The sequence below is a fragment of the Rhinoraja longicauda genome, chromosome 38 (genome assembly GCF_053455715.1).
Source record: "Rhinoraja longicauda isolate Sanriku21f chromosome 38, sRhiLon1.1, whole genome shotgun sequence".
NCBI classification, from domain to species: Eukaryota; Metazoa; Chordata; class Chondrichthyes; order Rajiformes; family Arhynchobatidae; genus Rhinoraja; species Rhinoraja longicauda.
The window spans coordinates 12,688,723-12,710,142 of NC_135990.1; the positions used below are offsets into that span (position 1 = coordinate 12,688,723).

Genomic DNA, 21,420 nt, shown 5'->3' on the forward strand with positions numbered 1-21,420 from the left:
GAGTCCCAGCTGCAGGTTGCAAATTCAACCCACCGATCGGCCGTGGAAGTCCCGATGAGGTCGAGATTGGCTGCCTTGCCCAGCCTAGGCGCCACATTTTCGGGGAGACTTCCAGGGCGCGGGGGATTTCTCGCGGAACCCCTGGCGACCTCTAGCGGGTCAGTGGAGCCGAGACAGCATCTCTACCAGCTGCACCACTGATCAGAAAAAGGACACAGAGTGCTGGAGTAACTCAGTGGGATTTCGATCATCAACGATGAGGGAATGCTAATACATTTCCAAGTCAATGCAGTGTGAAATAGGAAGGAAAGCTGCAGAGGGCATTGCCTCATGTGTGGGAAGGAACTGCAGATGCTGGTTTGAACCGAAGATAGACACAAAGAGCTGGAGTAATGCTCGACCTATTCCTTTTCTCCAGAGATGCTGTCTGTCCCTCTGAGTTACTCCAGCTCTTTGGGGGCATGGCCACCTTTGTCCTTAATGCTGGTATGTGTCTCGAGTACAGGAAATGTTATGGAAGGCAATGGGGGAAAATAAAAATTAAACTTATTTGGCTTTTTTCACGCTCCCTCAGCTCTCACTCGACAAGATTTTAAAAAACACTAGAATTAAAATATCGTGTTACCTGTGAGCAAGTGAAAACGAAGTTTGGGTTTTTCTCCATTAAGCGCAGCACAGACACCCAGCTCCGAGCACACTTTCGGATGGTCTCTTCATACGGCCACAACCACGCTGGTCAATGGGAGAAAGACTTGGATAAATGAGATGCAATCATGCAGGAAACCGACCGACCGACCGACCCACCCACCGACCGACCCACCGACCGACCGACCCACCCACCGACCGACCCACCGACCGACCGACCGACCCACCCACCGACCGACCGACCGACCCACCCACCCACCGACCGACCCACCGACCGACCGACCGACCCACCCACCGACCGACCCACCGACCGACCCACCCACCCACCCACCGACCGACCGACCGACCCACCCACCCACCCACCCACCGACCGACCGACCCACCCACCCACCCACCCACCCACCCACCCACCCACCCACCCACCCACCCACCCACCCGACCGACCGACCGACCGACCTCTCCCAGCAATTGGCTGAAACTGCTCCACACAAAATATAAAACATAGAACAGCACAGCGCCAGAACCTTCCACCCACCATGTCCACACCAGCCAATGCCACCACCAATGCCGTGGAACAGCACAGACCCTTCGGCCCAATATATACATGCACCAATGCTATCAAACAGACCACAGCACTGGCCCTTCGGCCCACAATGTCCATGCACCACTGCCATTGAACAGAAGGGCACAGCACTGGGCCTTCCACCCACCATGTCCACACCAGCCAATGCAACCACCAATGCCGTAGAACAGCACAGACGCTTCGGCCCACTATGTCCATACTAACCACTGCCACCACCAATGCCGTAGAACAGCACTGGCCCTTCGGCCTACAATGTCCATGCAACAATGCTATCAAACAGACCACAGCACTGGCCCTTCGGCCCACAATGTCCGATCCCAACATCTGATCTCATCTGCCTGCACGCGATCCCTCTCACCACAATGCCATGTGGTCTGGTTTTTGTCGTGTCCACTTTTTGAAAAAGGTTCTGTCCACTGAGCTCCAACTATTTGTCTTGGTTCTATGCGCATCACACAGATACTAATCTGCACTGAAGTTTCAACTTGACCTCTCTCTGCCTCAATGGGGGTTTCCCACAGGGGAAACACCTTCCCTCCGTCAATCATCCAAAACACTGGTCAGACAACATCAGCGGAAAGCAAAACAGAGTTAACGTTGAACCTACGTGTAGGAAGCAACTGCAGCTGCTGGTTTAAACCGGAGGTGGACACAAGCATCTCTGGAGAAAAGGAATAGGTGCCATTTCGGGACAAGACTCTCTCTCCAGAGATGCTGTCTGACCGTTGAGCTATTGCAGCTTTATGTGCCCATTAAGGTTGAACCCAACTGGTTTTCTCCATATCCTAGTTCTAAATCTAGCTCTCTTGAAAACATCCAGTGAATTGGCCTCCACTTCCTTCTGTGGCAGAGAATTCCACAGATTCACAACTCTCTGGATGAAGAGGTTTTTCCTCATCTCAGTCCTAAATGGCCTGCCACTTATTCTTAAACTGTGACCCCTTGTTCTGGACTCCCCCAACATCTGGGATATTTTTCCTGCGTCTAGCCTGTCCAATCCTTTAAGAATTTTAGATGTTTCGATAAGATCCCCTTTCATCCTATTTTTTCATCATATGTCAGTCCCGCCATCCCGGGAATTAACCTGGTGAACCTACGCTGCACGCCCTCAATAGCAAGAATGTCCTTCCTCAAATTAGGAGACCAAAATTGCACACAATACTCCAGGTGCGGTCTCACCAGAGCCCTGTACAACTGCAGTAAGACCTCCTTGCTCCTAAACTCAAATCCTCTCGCAATGAAGGCCAACATGCCATTAGCTTTCTTCACTGCCTGCTGTACCTGCATGCTTACTTTCAGTGACTGATGTGCAAGCACACCCAGGTCTCGTTTGCACCTCCCCTTTTCCTAATCTGACACCATTCAGATAAAAATCTGCCTTCCTGTTCTTGCCACCAAAGTGGATAACCTTTATCCACATTACACTGCATCTGCCATGCATCTGCCCACTCACCCAACCAATCCAAGTCACCTTGCACCCTCATAGCATCCTCCTCGCAGCTCACACTGCCACCCAGCTTTGCGTCATCCGCAAATTTGGAGATGTCACATATAATTCCCTCGTCTAAATCGTTAATGTATATTGTAAATAACTGGGGTCCCAGCACCGAGCCTTGCGGTACCCCACAGTCACTGCCTGCCATTCTGAAAGGGACCCATTAGTTCCCACTCTTTGCTTCCTGCCTGCCAACCAGTTCTCTATCCATGTCAATACCCTACCCCCAATACCATGTGCTCTAATTTTGCACACTAATCTCTTGTGTGGGACCTTGTCAAAGGCTTTTTGAAAGTCCAGATACACCACATCCACTGGCTCTCCCTTCTCCATTCTACTTGTTACATCCTCAAAAAATTCCAGAAGATTAGTCAAGCATGATTTCCCCTTCATAAATCCATGCTGACTTTGACCGATCCCATCACTGTTTTCCAAATGCGCTGCTATAACATCTTTAATAATCGACTCCAGCATCTTCCCCACTACCGATGTAAAGCTAACTGGTCTATAATTCCCCGTTTTCTCTCTCCCTCTTTTCTTAAAAAGTGGGGTTACATTAGCTACCCTCCAGTCCACAGGAACTGATCCAGAGTCGAGACAACATTGGAAAATGATCACCAATGCATCCACGATTTCTAGGGCCACCTCCTTGAGTACTCTGGGATGCAGACCATCAGGCCCTGGGGATTTATCTGCCTTCAGTCCCAACAGTTTACCTAACACCATTTCCTGACTAATGTGGATTCCCTTCAGTTTCTCCCTTCCACTAGATCATCGGTCCCCTAGTATTTCCGGGAGATTGTTTGTGTCTTCCTTAGTGAAGACAGAACCAAAGTACTTGTTTAACTGTTCTGCCATTTCCTTGTTTCCCATTATAAATTCACCTGTCTCTGATTGTAAGGGACAATACATTTATCTTCACAAATCTTTTCCTTTTTACATATCTAAAGAAGCTTTTACAGTCAGTTTTTATATTCCCGCAAGCTTTCTTTCAATCTCTTTTTCCCCCTCTTAATTAACCCTTTTGTCCTCCTCTGTTGAGTTCTAAATTTCTCCCAGTCCTCTGGTTTGCTGCATCATTTGGCCAATCTATGCCTCTTGGATTTAACACCATCCTTGACTTCCCTCGTCAGCCACGGTTGAGCCACCTTCCCAGTTTTATTTTTTCGCCAGACAGGGATAAACAATTCTTGGAGTTCATCCATGCGGTCTTTGAATCTTCACCATTGCATCTCCACCGTTAACCCTTTAAGCATCATTTGCCAGTCTATCCTAGCCAATTCCCGTCTCATACCTTCAAAGTCTCCTTTATTCAAGTTCAGGACCCTAGACTCTGAATTAACCCTGTCACTTGCAGAGTTCTACCATATTATGGTCACTGTTGCCCAAGGGGCTTTGCACAACAAGATCGCTAACTAATCCAACCTCATTACACAATACCCAGTCTGGGATGGCCTGTCCTCTAGTCGGTTCTTCTACATATTGATTTAAAGAAATATCCCGTATACATTCCAGGAACTCCTCTTCCTCAGCGCTGCTACCAATTTGGTTGGCCCAAGCTATATGTAGATTAAAGTCACCCATGATAATTCTCTTTTCACAGAGACTTTTATACGCAATGCCCCGACCTATGAAAGCAAGCAAACAGTATGCCATCTTTGCCACTCTATCTACTTGTGTTGCTACTTTCATGGAGTTACGGATTTGGACCACAAGGTCACCTCTGACAGTTTAGTTTAGAGATACAGCGCGGAAACAGGCCCTTCGGCCCATCGAGTCCGCACCGACCAGCGATCCCCGCACACTAACACTATTAGGAGAAGGGGAGATGCAACGAGACCTGGGTGTCGTGGTACACCAGTCATTGAAAGTAGGCATGCAGGTGCAGCAGGCAGTGAAGAAAGCGAATGGTATGTTGGCATTCATAGCGAGGGGATTTGAGTATAGGAGCAGGGAGGTTCTGCTGCAGTTGTACAGGGCATTGGTGAGACCACACCTGGAGTATTGCGTACAGTTTTGGTCTCCTAATCTGAGGAAAGGCATTCTTGCCATAGAGGGAGTACAGAGAAGGTTCACTAGATTGATTTCTGGGATGGCAGGACTTTCATATGAAGAAAGACTGGATAGACTCAGCTTGTACTCGCTGGAATTTAGAAGATTGAGGGGGGATCTTATAGAAACTTACAAAATTCTTAAGGGGTTGGACAGGCTAGATGCAGGAAGATTGTTCCCGATGTTGGGGAAGTCCAGAACAAGGGGTCACAGTTTAAGGATAAGGGGGAAGTCTTTTAGGACCGAGATGAGAAAGTTTTTTTTCACACAGTGTGGTGAATCTGTGGAATTCTCTGCCACAGAAGGTAGTTGAGGCCAGTTCATTGGCTATATTTAAGAGGGAGTTGGATGTGGCCCTTGTGGCTAAAGGGATCAGGGGGTATGGAGAGAAGGCAGGTACGGGATACTGAGTTGGATGATCAGCCATGATCATATTGAATGGCGGTGCAGGCTCGAAGGGCCGAATGGCCTACTGCACCTATTTTCTATGTTTCTATCCTACACACACTAGGAATAATATTTTACATTTTTACCAAGCCAATTAACCTACAAACCTGTACGTCTTTGGAGTGTGAGAGGAAACCGAAGATCTCGGAGACAACCCATGCAGTTAACGTACAAACTCCGTACAGTCTCTGGCGCCACAAGTGTAAATAATTGTACCTAAGCCAAATGCATGTAAATCTCTTCTGACCTGAGTCGATATGGCAATGTCCCATCGCGTGCACCACATGTTGGCTCTCCCCATTCTTTTGCTGAAGAAAAGCGCTGGCTAAGCTGCGAGCTTCTGCAAAGGTGGCTGGGTCAGTCACATCACAGGCATTTACCATCTTATTCGCCGTGTACAGTGCCTGGTAGCTGCGCTGGTTCTCACTGCCGACGTACTGGGCCGGAGGGAAAGCACAGGTGAGCGAGGAGATATTAATACCAAAACTATCATTCCATCAATCAGGAGTACTCGCTTAGTTTATAGTTTAGAGACACGGCACGGAAACAGGCCCTTCGGCCCACCGAGTCTGCTCTGACCCCAGCGATCCCCGCACATTAACACTATCTTACACATACTAGGGACGATTTACACTTACACTAAGCCAATTAACCTACAAACCTGCACGTCTTTGGAGTGTGGGAGGAAACCGATCTCGGAAATAACCCACGCGGTCACGGGGAGAACGCACAAACTCCGTACAGACGGTGCCCGTGGTCAGGATCGAACCTGAGTCTCCGGCGCTGTAAACGCAAGTATTAAGGCAGCAACTCGTCACCTCAATGTTCAACCAGATGGAATTTTACACAAAGTCTTACTGAAAGTAATTATTTCCTTTTTTTCCTAATAGAAAGTCATTCATTCCCTTTCTAGGACTCATTCAAATACCTTGAGCAGATGGAATGCAAAAGCAAGCAGTGTAAATGTGGTGAGACATCAGCTCATGACAAAAGATACAACTAGACTTGGCATTTTTCTTCCCGATTCCACCACTTGAGGGTATCCTGCGTGTGTGAAAGGCACTACTGTACATACATGCATGACTATTTTATATATTGTTATATAATATTCCATGTCCCAATGTGCTCTTCAAACAAAAATATACCTTTTGTGAAGCAATTTCAAATCCTACAGGAGTGAGGGAAGTAATCAGATAATCTAACGCTTACCTGATGTAGTCAATCTGGAAAGAGTGCAGAGAATAGACACAAAAGGCTGGAGTCACTCAGCACTTCTGGGGCAGGGATGGATGACGTTTTGGGTCGAGATCTTTCTTCAGAAGGAGGATCTGAAGAAGGGTCTCGACACGAAACGACACCCATTCCTTCCCTCCAGAGATGCTGCCTGTCCCGCTGAGTTACTCCAGCTTTTTGTGTCTATTTTCGATTTAAACCGGCATCTGCAGCTCCTTTCTACACAAGAGTGCAGAGAAGATTCACGAGGACGTTGCCAGGGCTCGAGGGCCTGAACAAAAGGGGGAGGTTGAATAGGCTAGGACTCTATTCCCTGGAGTGCAGGAGGATGAGGGGTGATCTTATAGAGGTGTATAAAATCATGAGGAATAGATCGGGTCGACAAAGCTGCCTGACCCATTGAGTTACTCCAGCATTTTGTGTCTATCTTCAGTGTAAACCAGCATCTGAAGTCCCTCCCTACACTATACATTTTCAGAAGTCCAGTATTGAAGGCAAGGCTTCTTACTACAACTACTTACTTTTAGCAAGTATTGTTGCTGCCTTTACTAAACATTTGGAAAAAAGTAGTCAGAGCAATCAAAGGGCGGCATGGTGGCGCAGCGGTAGAGTTGCTGCCTTACAGCGAATGCAGCGCCGGAGACCCAGGTTCTCCCCGTGACCTGCGTGGGTTTTCTCCGAGATCTTCGGTTTCCTCCCACACTCCAAAGGCGTACAGGTTTGAAGGTTGTGTAGGAAAATAACTGCAGATTCTGGTACAAATCGAAGGTATCACAAAAAGCTGGAATAACTCAGCGGGACAGGCAGCATCTCAGGAGAGAAGGAATGGGTGACGTTTCGGGACGAGACCCTTCTTCGGACTGATGTCAGGGGGGGGGCGGGACAAAGAAAAGATGTAGTTGGAGACAGGAAGACAGTGGGAGAACTGGGAAGGGGGAGGGGATGGAGAGAGGGGGAAAGAAAGGGCTACTTGAAGTTAGAGAAGTCAATGTTCATACCGCTGGGGTGTAAGCTGCCCAAACGAAATATGAGGTGCTGTTCCTCGAATTTGCGGTGGGCCTCACTATGACAATGGAGGAGGCCCATGACAGAAAGGTCAGACTGGGAGTGGGAGGGGGTGTTGAAGTGCTGAGCCACCGGGAGATCAGGTTGGTTAAGGCGGACTGAGCGAAGGAAAGGGATTGCTGGTTGGCGCGGACCCAGTGGGCTGAAGGGCCTGTTTCCGTGCTGTATCTCTAAGCTAAATCTAAACTAACTAAACAGTCCATACCTTTGCCATATCTAGGATGATTTGGAAGTCGGTCAGCAGTTCATGAACATCTCTGTTGAAGACCACCAGTTCAGCCTTGTGGAGAGTGAACTTCAGGTGTGGGTCAGGGGGTGCGATCATAGAGCCCTGGCCTGCTCCGAACAAGCCATTGCATGCCAGCTCCACGTACAGCTCCACACTGCAGAGAGTAAAAAACAAACACTCTGGACTTTACAGATACAGCGCGGAAAAGGCCCCGTCCGCCCACCGAGGCCACGCCAACCAGTGATCACCCCGTAAACTAATAATATCCTACACACTAGCTACCATTTACACTTTTGTTACCAAAGCAGATTAACCCACAAACCTTTATGTTTTAGTTTTTTTTAGTTTTCGAAATACAGCGCGAATCAGGCCCTTTCGGCCCACCGGGTCCGCGCCGACCAGTGATCCCCGCACGTTAACACGATCCTACACCCACTAGGGACAATTTTTTTACATTTACCAAGCCAATTAACCTACAAACATGTACGTCTTTGGAGCGTGGGAGGAAACCGAAGATCTCGGAGAAAACCCTCACGGGTCACGGGGAGAACGTACAAACTCCGTACAGACGGCACCCGTAGTCAAGTCAAGTCAAGTTTATTTGTCACACACACATAAATGTGCAGTGAAATGAAAGATTACCCAGAGTCCAACAACAAGAACAATAAAAGCAATAAAAGAGCAATAAAAATAAGCAATAACACACACAATCAAACAAAAAGAAACAGAAAGAAACATCCATCACAGTGAGTCTCCTCCAGTCCCCTCCTCACTGTGATGGAAGGCCAGAATGTCTTTTCTCTTCCCCTGCCGTCTTCTCCCGCGGTCAGGCTGTTGTAGTTACCACGTCCCAGGCCGCGCCGGACGGTGAAAGGAACCCGGGTCTCCGGCGCTGCATTCGCTGTAAGGTAGCAACTCTACCGCTGCGCCACCCCATGTCTTTGGAGTACGGGCGGAAACCAGAGCACCTGGCAAAAATCCACGCAGTCACAGGGAGAACGGCAATGTTCTGTACAGACAGCACCCGTAGTCACGATGGAATCTGAGTCTCTGGCACTGTAAGGCAACAACTCTACCGCTGCGCCATGGTGCCACAACCAGTAGGTTTAGCAACTATCCCAGCAAATTCAGGTAACAATGACAACTGCAGTAACTGGATACCTAGAATCTGGCAGCTAGATGTAATTGAAGACCCATTTTCACCATATTTCATCTCACAACTGACCTTGGGAGAAAGGTACAGGAACAAAGAACCAGGGGTTCTTGTCAACCTCTTGCCATCAACCATCAGGCTCTTGAACACTGCACAACCCGACCTCAGCAACCCCAGGTGTCAGGGGTTATGGGGAGAAGGCAGTAAAATGGAGGTAAGAGGGAAAGATAGATCAGCCACGATTGAATGGTGGAGTAGACTTGATGGACTGAATAGCCTAATTCTGCTCCTATCATTTAGGAGCATCTTGATCTGAAACATCACCCATTCCTTCTCTCCTGAGATGCTGCCTGACCTGCTGTTACTACGTTCTACCTTCAACTTATGAGCAACGATCTGCATAGACTTTGTTAAGGTTGCACTATGTACTTCACACTCTTATGCTTTAGTTTAGATATACAACATGGAAACAGGCCCTTCGACCCAACGAGTCCACGCCGACCATCGATCACCCCGTGTTATCCTACTTTCTCATCTACTCCCTACGCACTCAAGGCAATTTAGAGGCCCATTAACGTACAAACCTGCACGTCTTTGGCATGTGCGAGGAAACCCGTGCGGTCACAGGGAGAACGTGCAAACTCCACACAGACATCACCAGAGGGCAGGATCGAACCCGGGTACCAGGTGCTGTGAGGCAGCCACTCTATCAGTTTATTACCTATAACTGATAATTGATTGTATTATTGATTATTGTATATTTATTGATTGTGTTGTTGCATTAATGTGCCTGTAAAGCTGCAGCAAGTAACGATCTCATTGTTCCGTTCCCGATGCATATGACAATTAAACGCTTGATAGAGTATATAGAAAAACTAGCATGTCCGTCTAGATCACCTATATTGCTAGTTAGACCACCTAATCAAAGGCTATGACCGAAATTCGAAGGTCAGCCTCCCAATACATCTCGCTCCAGCAACTTTCCATTTCCATGTAGACAACTAAGTCAAGATTGTCACAATAAATACAACTGTGCCAAGTTAAGGGAAAAAACTTCAAACATTAGAGGAGGCACAGTGGTAGAGTTGCTGCCTCGCAGCGCCAGAGACCCGGGTTTGATCCTGACTACGGGTGCTGCCTGTACGGAGTTTGTACGTTCTCCCCGTGACCTGCGTGTGTTTTCTCCGGGTGCTCCAGTTTCCTCCCACGCTCCAAAGTGAACAAATTTAAGCCTGCTACTGCATTCAACGATACCGACCAATATTAACGTGGGTTAAAAAGAACCTATAGGAACAGAGGGTGAAACTGTGGGGCTAAGACAGAATTATGTTTTTACAAATCAAACGAGAGAAAAGCAACAGCTCTATGGAAGAAACTCCAAAGACGTACAGGTATGTAGGTTAATTGACTGGGTAAATGTAAAAATTGTCCCCAATGTGTGTAGGATAGTGTTAATGTGCGGGAATCGCTGGGCGACGCGGACTCGGTGGGCCGAAGGGCCTGTTTCCACGCTGTATATCTAAATCTAAAAAAAAAATCTAAACTACTGCACATCCTGAAGTTGTCAATGCTACTCATTCAACAGAGTAACCTCAACCTTTTCCTAAAGGTGCACGAACACCAAGTCTCAAGAGAATCCTAAACCATATAAAGGTTTTGTGCGGCTGGGTAAGGTTGCTGACCTGTGAGGCTCTTCATCTGTTAGATTCTCTGTGAGAATGTAGCTCATCTTCTCCCCTTCTTTCGTGAGGCCCTGAGGATAAATTATTTGTTAAAAAAAATAAGATAATGCAAGAAACACTGACTCCCCTTCAATTAACATTTAGGCTTTGGCACAGATTAAACTACTAGAATTTCTTGTGTGACTTTCAGAAACATAGAAACATAGAAAATAGGTGCAGGAGTAGGCCATTCGGCCCTTCGAGCCTGCACCGCCATTCAATATGATCATGGCTGATCATCCAACTCAGTATCCCGTACCTGCCTTCTCTCCATACCCCCTGATCCCTTTAGCCACAAGTGCCACATCTAACTCCTTCTTAAATATAGCCAATGAACTGGCTTCAACTACCTTCTGTGGCAGAGAATTCCACAGATTCACCACTCTCTGTGTGAAAAAAAACTTTCTCATCTCGGTCCTAAAAGACTTCCCCCTTATCCTTAAACTGTGACCCCTTGTTCTGGACTTCCCCAACATCGGGAACAATCTTCCTGCATCTAGCCTGTCCAACCCCTTAAGAATTTTGTAAGTTTCTATAAGATCCCCCCCTCAATCTTCTAAATTCCAGCAAGTATAAGCCTACTGGATGAACAGTGCTTTGATTACTTGCCATCTACTTAATGCTATCTAGATTTTTTAAAAGATTTTTTAGATTTAGAGATACAGCGCAGAAACAGGCCCTTCGGCCCACGCCGCCCAGCGATCCCAGCACACTAACACTATCCTACACCCACTAGGGACAATTTTTTACATTTTCCCAGCCAATTAACCTACAAACCTGTACGTCTTTGGAGTGTGGGAGGAAACCGAAGATCTCGGAGAAAACCCACACAGGTCACGGGGAGAACGTACAAACTCCGTACAGACGGCGCCCGTACTCAGGATCGAACCCAAGTCTCCGGCGCTGCATTCGCTGTAAGGCAGCAACTCTACCGCTGCGCCCCTACTAACACAATCCCCTGCCCTTGTCGCCCTGCTAGTTTCACTGTTCGTATCCCCTCGTTATTACCTCCTCCACAGCCAACAATGGACCATTGTGGGCTCATTGACAATCAATGCCGGGTCTAATCTGTTCTGTACCTTTTCTTACCTCTAGTTTCCCTCTCCCCTGACTCCCAGTCTGAAGAAGGGTCTCGACCTGAAACGTCACCTATTGCTTTTCTCCCAAGATGCTGCCTGACCCGCAGAGTTACTTAAAGCTATTCCTACGTTAATGAACACGGTAGCGCAGCGGTACAGTTGCTGTCTCACAGCGCCGGAGTCCCGGGTTCGATCCTGACTACGGGTGCTGTCTGTACGGAGTTTGTACGTTCTCCCCATGACCTGCGTGGGTTTTCTCCGAGATTTTCGGTTTCCTCCCACACTCCAAAGACGTACAGGTTTGTAGGTTAATTGGCTTGGTGTAAAATGTAAAAATTGTCCCTAGTGTGTGTAGGATAGTGTTAATGTGCGGGGATCGCTGGGCGGCGCGGACCCGGTGGGCCGAAGGGCCTGTTTCTGCGCTAAATCTCTAAACTAAATTAACTTGTATTCACTTGTATAAAGCAAGGTACCAAAACAAAATTAAAGTGCTGGAGGAATTCAGTGGGATAGGCAGGAATTCTGGAAGACAAGATACTAAGTTTAATAACAGTAGAAACAAAGAACTGCAGATGCTGGTTTAATAAAAGAAAGACAAAAGGTGCTTGAGTAACTCAGCAGGCCAGGCAGCTTCCCTAGAGAACATGGATAGGTAATATTTCAGGTCGAGACCTTCTTCACACTGAAGAAGGATCCTGGCCAGAAATGTCACCCTCTAGCCTTAGAGGGAGTACAGAGAAGGTTCACCAGATTGATCCCTGGGATGGCAGGACTTTCATATGAAGAAAGACTGGATAGACTAGGTTTGTACTTGCTGGAATTTAGAAGACTGAGGGGGGATCTTATAGAAACATATAAAATTCTTAAGGGGTTGGAGAGGCTAGATGCGGGAAGATTGTTCCCGATGTTGTGGAAGTCCAGAACCAGGGGTCACAGCTTAAGGATAAGGGGGAAGTCTTTTAGGACCGAGATGCGAAAACATTTCTTCACACAGAGAGTGGTGAGTCTGTGGAATTCTCTGCCACAGAAGGTAGTTGAGGCCAGTTCATTGGCTATATTTAAGAGGGAGTTAGATGTGGCCCTTGTGGCTAAAGGGATCAGGGGGTATGGAGAGAAAGCAGGTACAGGTTACTGAGTTGGATGATCAGCAATGATCATATTGAATGGCGGTGCGTACAGGCTCGAAGGGCTGAATGGCATACTCCTGCACCTATTTTCTATGTTTCTATGTTTCCATGTTCTCCAGGGATGCTGCCTGGCCTGCTGTTACTCCAGCAATTTGTGTGTTGCCAAGCTTGATAACTTCCTTTGGCCACTATTTCAAAGAAAACACATAAATTGTGCAAAAAGAGTTACTACCACTTCCCTGAACCTGGACTGTATCCTTCCAAAACTTTCCTAACCATACACCAATCCAAATGTCTTTCAAATGTCATTATGGTGCCCACCTCTCTCACCTTCTGGCAACTTGTTCCACATCCTCATCACCTGCTGTGTGCAAAAGCTGCCCCTCAGATCCCTGCAAAATCTTTCCCCTCTCACCTCAAACCACTATCCTCCAGTGGACACAAAATGCTTCCTTTGTCCCGCCCCCCTGACATCAGTCTGAAGAAGGGTCTCGACCCGAAACGTCACCCATTCCTTCTCTCCCGAGATGCTGCCTGAACTGCTGAGTTACTCCAGCATTTCGTGAATAAATACCTTCGATTTGTACCAGCATCTGCAGTTATTTTCTTACAAATGCTGGAGTAACTCAGCGGGTCAGCCTGTCCCACTGAGTTACTCCAGCGTTTTGTGGCTATCTTTGGTTTGTGGCTATCTTTGGCACTGGAGGAGGCCCATGGCAGAAAGGTCAGACTGGGAGTGGGAGGGGGAGTTGAAGTGCTCGGCCACCGGGAGATCAGGTTGGTTAAGGCGGACTGAGCGGAGGTGTTGAGCGAAACCTTCCTAAAGCAGGATAACCAGGGTAAAGGAGTTTTTGCATATGAAGGATTATGCTACAAACACAGGTGTATAACAGGGTGTAAATCTATCGTACCTGTACAGGTGAGCCGTTCCTCCACACCATCGCCTCCCCTTCGCTGTCCCACACAAAGTGCACCTCTTTGCCCTTCCATGCCTGCGGAACGCTGAAGGTCACCCTGAACCAGGAGGTCCACCATCTACAGTGGAAACAAAAGTCAATTTAACAAATTGTATACAATTAGAACAAACTTTTGAATTCATGGATAGACACAAAATAGTGGAGTAACTCAGCGGGACAGGCAGCATCTCGGGAGAGAAGGAATGGGTGACTTCATCCACTAACTTTCTTTCACGTTATACTTGTGAAACCATTTGGGCCAACTTGCTTCATTAAACATGCAGAAGATATACATTCCTCTCTGAAGAAGGGTCTCGACCCAAAACGTCGCCCATTCCTTCTCTCCTGAGATGCTGCCTGACCTGCTGAGTTACTCCAGCATTTTGTGAATAAATACCTTCGATTTGTACCAGCATCTGCAGTTATTTTCTTATATATATATATAAGAAATATATATATACATTCCTCTCGTTGGACAGAGTTCTGACTAAGCTCAACTCACAATTTAAGTTTTCCACAATGAAAAGGTAAAAAAGAAAAATAAATAATAAATATAGATAAAGACTTAGAACAGGCAACGAAAAGTAAAAAATAATCTGAGCACCTATTATTCTGATGAAGTTCCAATTGATACAAAAATGTTCATTAATGTCAAATACCTTAATGTTTGCAAATGAAATGCTTGAGATGTTCTGGAACGCTATAATTAGTAAAGGCGACAGGCCGTCCTAGGGTACACCTGCCTGACTTATGGACATATATATAAATATTAAATTCAAAATCCTGATCAAGATAATACGTTCGTCCTGATGAACAATTGAACTAGTTTCTTTTTTTTAAAAAACACAAAAGTGCTGGAGTAACTCAGCGGGTCAGGCAGCATTTTGGGAGGACAGGGATAGGTGATGTTCTCAGTCGGGACCCTTCTTCAGACATCCAGGACTCTCGGACACCTCCTCATCTCTACCCTGAGCGTGACCCCACACAGGCAAACAGCAGCCTACCATCTCACACACTGTTACCCATCTCATCACCTCTGGCGGTTTTCCCACCCCAACCTTCATAGTTCTCCGACGCTTTACGGCCCATTTCTATCTCCTTCCCAAAACCCACAAGCAGATCTGCCCTGACAAGCCTATTCTTTCTGCCCCACAGAACAATTCTCCAAATACCTCGATTGCTTCTTATCCGCCCCTTGTTCAGTCCCTTCCAACCTACATCCGAGACACTGCACACCCTCCAACACTTAGTGTGTGATTCAAACTAGTTTCCTCCCTCTCTTTACTTTTAGTCATCTTTCTTATCAGTCTCATGATGGCATTCATTACAATATTGTGAAGATATGATCACCAGAGTTACCTTTGTGTATTTTTTACACTTATGGACAAAACTGACTTAAAGACGTTGATAAAAACTTAGCCCGTTACCAGAAACAGCCTGAAAATGAATTTCGGTTGACAATAGACAATAGGTGCAGGAGGAGGCCATTCGGCCCTTCGAGCCAGCACCGCCATTCAATGTGATCATGGCTGATCATTCCCAATCAGTACCCCGTTCCTGCCTTCTCCCCATACCCCCTGACTCCGCTATCCTTAAGAGCTCCATCTAGCTCTCCCTTGAATGCATTCAGAGAATTGGCCTCCACTCCCTTCTGAGGCAGGGAATTCCACAGATTCACAACTCTCTGACTGAAAAAGTTTTTCCTCATCTCCGTTCTAAATGGCCTACCCCTTATTCTTAAACTGTGGTCCCTTGTTCTGGACTTCCCCCAACATTGGGAACATGTTTCCTGCCTCTAACGTGTCCAGCCCCTGGTTGATGCAGTTTTCCTACATGTACATGAGAGAGTCAAGAGCGTTTTATTGTTTTGTTTAGTGTTAAGACACAACTTGGAAACAGACCCTTCGGCCACTGAGTCTGCGCCAAGCTATGATCACTCGAAAACTAGCTCCATCCTAAACACTAGGGACAATTTCACAGGGGCCAATTCACCTCCAAACCTGCACGACGTTGGAGTCTGCGGGGAAATCTGGGAGCAACCGGAAAACCCACACGGTCACAGGAAGAATGTGCAAACTCTGTACAGACAGCACCCGTAGTAAGGTTCAAACCCGGGTCTCTGGCACTGTGAGGCAGCAACTCTACCGCTGTGCTAATTTGCCGCCCCGTGTCCTGAAAAGGAGCAATTCAATTCCTACTTTGCCACAGCTAGTGCATACTTACGTTGGCCCAAAGGAATCTCCAACTTTAGCGGCTGTAAAATCTCCGCTCACGGCCTTCTCATACGAAATACGTGACTCCGTCAGAAAACAGGACAGTGATTCAACTGGACAGCTGGCACCAAACCAGCTGGGGTGTGTGGTGGGGGTTGTGTTGGTGTTGTGGTGGGTGTGTGTTGTGGTGGGTGTGTTGTTGTGGGTGTGTGTTGTGGTGGGTGTGTGGTGGGGTGTTGTGTGTTGGGAGGGTGTTGTGGTGTGTGTGTGTTGTGGTGGATGGGTGTGTGTGTTGGGTGGGTGTGTGTTGTGGTGGGTGTGTGTTGTGGTGGGTGGGTGTGTGTTGTGGTGTGTTTTGTGGTGTGTGTTGTGGTGGGTGGGTGTGTTTTGTGGTGTGTGTTGTGGTGTGTGTTGTGGTGTGTGTTGTGGTGTGTGTTGTGGTGTGTGTTGTGGTGTGTGTTGTGGTGTATGTGTGTTGTGGTGTGTGTTGTGGTGTATGTGTGTTGTGGTGTGTGTGTGTTGTGGTGTGTGTGTGTTGTGGTGTGTGTTCAATTCTTACTTTGCCACAGTTAGTGCATACTTACGTTGGCCCAAAGGAATCTCCAACTTTAGCAGCTGTAAAATCTCCGCTCAAGGCCTTCTCATACGAAATACGTGACTCCGTCAGAAAACAGGACAGTGATTCAACTGGACAGCTGGCACCAAACAGCCTGTCAGACACACAACATAACACATCTTTAGCTGCTGCTGCACCAATACATACACTGCAGTGTATTTGGTTCTAACCTTACCACAGGCATCTTGCAAAATGTGCAAAATAAGAAAATCAAAACACTGCAGATGTTGGAAATATGAAAAAAGTAGCAGAAAACGCTTCGGTTCTCAGCAGTACTCAACGCTCCACTCAGCAGTCTTCCACGTGGCACCCATGGCAAGACAAACTTGATTATAATCCAGATCAAAGGTCCTTCATCTGAACTGGGAAGGTAAGAATCAAGCTAAATCTACCTCACTGGGTCACTCGAGACCCTCGGACTAGCCTCGATCGGACGTTACTGGCTTTACCCTGCGCTAAACGTTATTCCCTTATCATGTATCTGTACACTGTAAATGGCTCGCTTGTAATCTTGCATTGCCTTTCCGCTGACCGTTTAGCAGGCAACAAAGGCTTTTCACTGTACCTCACTACACGTGACAATAAACAAAACTGTAAGTGTAACTGTGAAGCAGGGTTTCCATAAACAAGACTACTTGAAGGATAAATGGGGATATTGGAGGGGAAAAACACATGGTGAGGGGATAACCTAGGGAAGAATGAGGGAGGAATAAAATTTGGGAGGGGGGGGGGGTGGGGAAAGGGAGGGTGACCTGAGCAAGGGTGGATGAGCAAGGGTGACGGGGAAGTGGGGTGGGAAGAGAGGAATGTGACTGGGGAAGGGGGTGAGGATAGAGCAGGGTGACTGGAGGAGGTGGGGAGGAAAGTGCATGGGTGAACAGGGGAGGGGGTGAGGGGGAGATGGGGGGAGGAAAGGGAGGGGGAGAAGGAAGGAGAGAGATGGGGGAAGACGGAGATGGGGAGAGGAGGGAGATGGGGAGGAGGGAGATGGGGAGGCTGGAGATGAGGGAGGAGGAAGATGGGAGGGAGGAGGGAGATGGGGGAGGAGGGAGATGGGGGAGGAGGGAGATGGGGAGGAGGGAGATGGGGGAGGAGGGAGATGGGGGAGGAGGGAGATGGGGAGGAGGGAAATGGGAGGGAGGAGGGAAATGGGAGGGAGGAGGGAGATGGGGAGGAGGGAGATGGGGAGGAGGGAGATGGGAGGGAGGGAGATGGGGAGGAGGGAGATGGGGAGGCTGGAGATGAGGGAGGAGGAAGATGGGAGGGAGGAGGGAGATGGGGGAGGAGGGAGATGGGGGAGGAGGGAGATGGGGAGGAGGGAGATGGGGGAGGAGGGAGATGGGGGAGGAGGGAGATGGGGGAGGAGGGAGATGGGGAGGAGGGAGATGGGGAGGGGGGGAGATGGGGAGGAGATGGGGTGAGGGAGATGGGGGAAGGAGATAGGGGAGGGAGATGGGGGAGGGAGATGGGGTGAGGAGGGAGATGGGGAGGAGGGAGATGGGGGGAAGGGGGAGGTGGGGGAGACGAGGGAGATGGGAGAAACGAGGGAGATGGGGTAGCAGGAAGATGGGGAGGAGGGAGATGGGGGAGGAGGGAGATGGGGGGAAGGTGGGAGATGAGGGGAGGGGGATAGGGGGAAGGGGGGAGGGAGATGGGGAGGGGGGGAGGGAGATGGGGAGGAGGGAGATGGGGAGGAGGGAGATGGGGAGGAGGGAAATGGGAGGGAGGAGGGAAATGGGAGGGAGGAGGGAGATGGGGAGGAGGGAGATGGGGAGGAGGGAGATGGGAGGGAGGGAGATGGGGAGGAGGGAGATGGGGAGGAGGGAGATGGGGAGGAGGGAGATGGGAGGGAGGAGGGAGATGGGGGGAGGGAGATGGGGAGGAGGGAGATGGGGGGGAGGCAGATGGGGAGGAGGGAGATGGGGGAGGGAGATGGGGAGGAGGGAGATGGGGAGGAGGGAGATGGGAGGGAGGGAGATGGGGGGAGGGAGATGGGGAGGAGGGAGATGGGGAGGAGGGAGATGGGGAGGAGGGAGATGGGGAGGAGGGAGATGGGGAGGTGGGAGATGGGATGGAGGGAGATGGGGAGGAGGGAGATGGGGAGGAGGGAGATGGGGAGGAGGGAGATGGGGGAGGGAGATGGGGGGAAGGAGATGGGGGGAGGGAGATGGGGGGAGGGGGTAGAGACAGGGGGAGACCTTGGGAGAGGAGGAGCCAGGGGGGTTGTGGTGGGTGTGTGGTGGGGTGTGTGGTCGGGGTGGGGTGTGTGTTGTGGTGTGTGTGTGTTGTGGTGTGTGTGTGTGTTGTGGTGTGTGTTGGTGTTGTGGTGGGTTTGTGTTGTGTGTGTTGTGCTGCGTGTGTGGTGGGGGGTTGTGGTGGGTGTGTGTTGTGGTGGGTGTGTGTTGTGGTGGGTGGGTGTTGTGGTGGGTGTGTGTGTTGTGGTGTGTGTGTTGTGGTGCGTGTGTGTTGTGGTATGTGTGTGTTGTGGTGGGTGTGTGTTGTGGTGGGTGTTGTGGTGGGTGTTGTGGTGGGTGTGTGTTGTGGTGGGTGTGTTTTGTGGTATGTGTTGGTGTTGTGGTGGGTGTGTGTTGTGGTGGGAGGGTGTGTGATGTGGTGGGTGTGTGTGTTGTGGTGGGAGGGTGTGTGTTGTGGTGGGAGTGTGTGTTGTGGTGGGTGTGTGTTGTGGTGGGTGTGTGTTGTGGTGGGTGTGTGTTGTGGTGTGTTTTGTGGTGTGTGTTGTGGTGTGTGTTGTGGTGTGTGTGTGTTGTGGTGGGTGTGTGTGTGTTATGGTGTGTGTTGGTGTTGTGGTGTGTGTTGGTGTTGTGGTGTGTGTTGGTGTTGTGCTGGGTGTTGGTGTTGTGGTGCGGTGTGTGTTGGGGTGGGTGTGTGTGTTGGGGTGTGTGTGTTGTGGTGGGTGTTGTGTTGGTGTTGTGGTGTGTGTGTGTTGTGGTGGGTGTGTGTTGTGGTGGGTGTGTGTTGTGGTGGGTGTTGTGGTGGGTGTTGTGGTGGGTGTGTGTTGTGGTGGGTGTGTTTTGTGGTATGTGTTGGTGTTGTGGTGGGTGTGTGTTGTGGTGGGAGGGTGTGTGATGTGGTGGGTGTGTGTGTTGTGGTGGGAGGGTGTGTGTTGTGGTGGGAGTGTGTGTTGTGGTGGGTGTGTGTTGTGGTGGGTGTGTGTTGTGGTGGGTGTGTGTTGTGGTGGGTGTGTGTTGTGGTGTGTTTTGTGGTGTGTGTTGTGGTGTGTGTTGTGGTGTGTGTGTGTTGTGGTGGGTGTGTGTGTGTTATGGTGTGTGTTGGTGTTGTGGTGTGTGTTGGTGTTGTGGTGTGTGTTGGTGTTGTGCTGGGTGTTGGTGTTGTGGTGCGGTGTGTGTTGGGGTGGGTGTGTGTGTTGGGGTGTGTGTGTTGTGGTGGGTGTTGTGTTGGTGTTGTGGTGTGTGTGTGTTGTGGAGGGTGTGTGTTGTGGGTGTGTGTTGTGGTGGGTGTGTGTTGTGGTGGGTGTGTTGTGGGTGTGTGTTGTGGTGGTGTGTGTTGTGTTGGGTGTGTGTTGTGTTGGGTGTGTGTTGTGGTGGGTGTGTGTTGTGGTGGGTGTGTGTTGTGGGTGTGTGTTGTGGAGGGTGTGTGTTGTGGTGGGTGTGTGTTGTGGTGGGTGTGTGTTGTGGTGGGTGTGTGTTGTGTGGGGTGTGTGGTGGGTGTGTGTTGGTGTTGTGGTGGGTGTGTGTTGTGGAGGGTGTGTGTTGTGGTGGGTGTGTGTTGTGGTGGGTGTGTGTTGTGGTGGGTGTGTGTTGTGGTGTGTGTGTGTTGTGGTGGGTGTGTGTTATGGTGGGTGTGTGTTGTGTGGGGTGTGTGGTGGGTGTGTGTTGGTGTTGTGGTGGGTGTGTGTTGTGGTGTGTGTGTGTTGTGGTGGGTGTGTGTTGCGGTGGGGGTGTGTGTTGTGGTGGGTGTGTGTGTGTTGTGGGTGTGTGTTGTGGTGGGTGTGTGTTGCGGTGGGGGTGTGTGTTGTGGTGGGTGTGTGTGTGTTGTGGGTGTGTGTTGTGGTGGGTGTGTGTTGCGGTGGGGGTGTGTGTGTGTTGTGGGTGTGTGTTGTGGTGGGGGTGTGTGTTGTGGTGGGGGTGTGTGTTGTGATGGGGGTGTGTGTTGTGGTGGGGGTGTGTGTTGTGATGGGGGTGTGTGTTGTGGTGGGGGTGTGTGTTGTGATGGGGGTGTGTGTGTGTGTTGTGGTGTGTGTGTGTTGAGGGAGATGGGGGAGATGGGAGGGGGAAGGGAGATGGGGGAGATGGGGGGAGGGGGAGGAGGGAGATGGGGGGAGGGAGAGGGTAGAGACAGGGGGAGACCTTGGGAGAGGGGGAGCCAGGGGTGGGGGCTTGGTTGGTGGGGGTTGTGGTATGTGTTGTGGTGGGAGTTGTGGGGAGGGAAGGTTCACTGTCTGTCCGCCCGCCTCTCACCGGCCCCGCAGGTTGACGTCGGTGAAGTAGACGGGAGACACGAACTTCTCGGCCCGCTCCAGCGTCGAGCGCCGGTTCTTGAGCACCAGGGCGGCCATGGCGTCTCCCCGGGCCGGTCCGGTCCGGTCCGCCCGTCCCCCGGTTCCCCCGGTCCGCCCGTCCCCCGGTCCCAGGTCCGCCGGTTCCCCCGGTCCGCCCCCGTCCTCCCGTCCTCCCGGTCACCCGGTCCCCCCAGTCTCCCGGTCCCCTGGTCCCCCCGGCACCGCCAGCCCGGGCGCTGCGTTCCGCCGCCAACACCACCCCCTCCCACCGCCCAACACAAGAGTGTTTCATTGTCATCTGTCCCAGACAGAACAATGACAATCCA

The 21,420-nt window shown here is 49.9% G+C and overlaps 1 protein-coding gene across 1 annotated transcript in view; it reads right to left on the reverse strand.

Moving 5' to 3' along the window:
• Nucleotides 1-21,200, reverse strand: part of man2c1 (mannosidase, alpha, class 2C, member 1) — an 89,143-nt gene extending 67,943 nt beyond the window's left edge. The window contains exons 1-7 of the mRNA XM_078429879.1: nucleotides 21,054-21,200; nucleotides 16,583-16,708; nucleotides 13,741-13,864; nucleotides 10,585-10,655; nucleotides 7,726-7,903; nucleotides 5,470-5,659; nucleotides 626-732 (exon numbers count right to left, since the gene is read on the reverse strand). Coding sequence (XP_078286005.1) covers nucleotides 626-732; nucleotides 5,470-5,659; nucleotides 7,726-7,903; nucleotides 10,585-10,655; nucleotides 13,741-13,864; nucleotides 16,583-16,708; nucleotides 21,054-21,151 — 894 coding nt within the window. The 5' untranslated portion in view covers nucleotides 21,152-21,200. The remainder of the gene's footprint in view (nucleotides 1-625; nucleotides 733-5,469; nucleotides 5,660-7,725; nucleotides 7,904-10,584; nucleotides 10,656-13,740; nucleotides 13,865-16,582; nucleotides 16,709-21,053) is intronic.
• Between the last annotated feature and the right edge of the window lie 220 nt (nucleotides 21,201-21,420).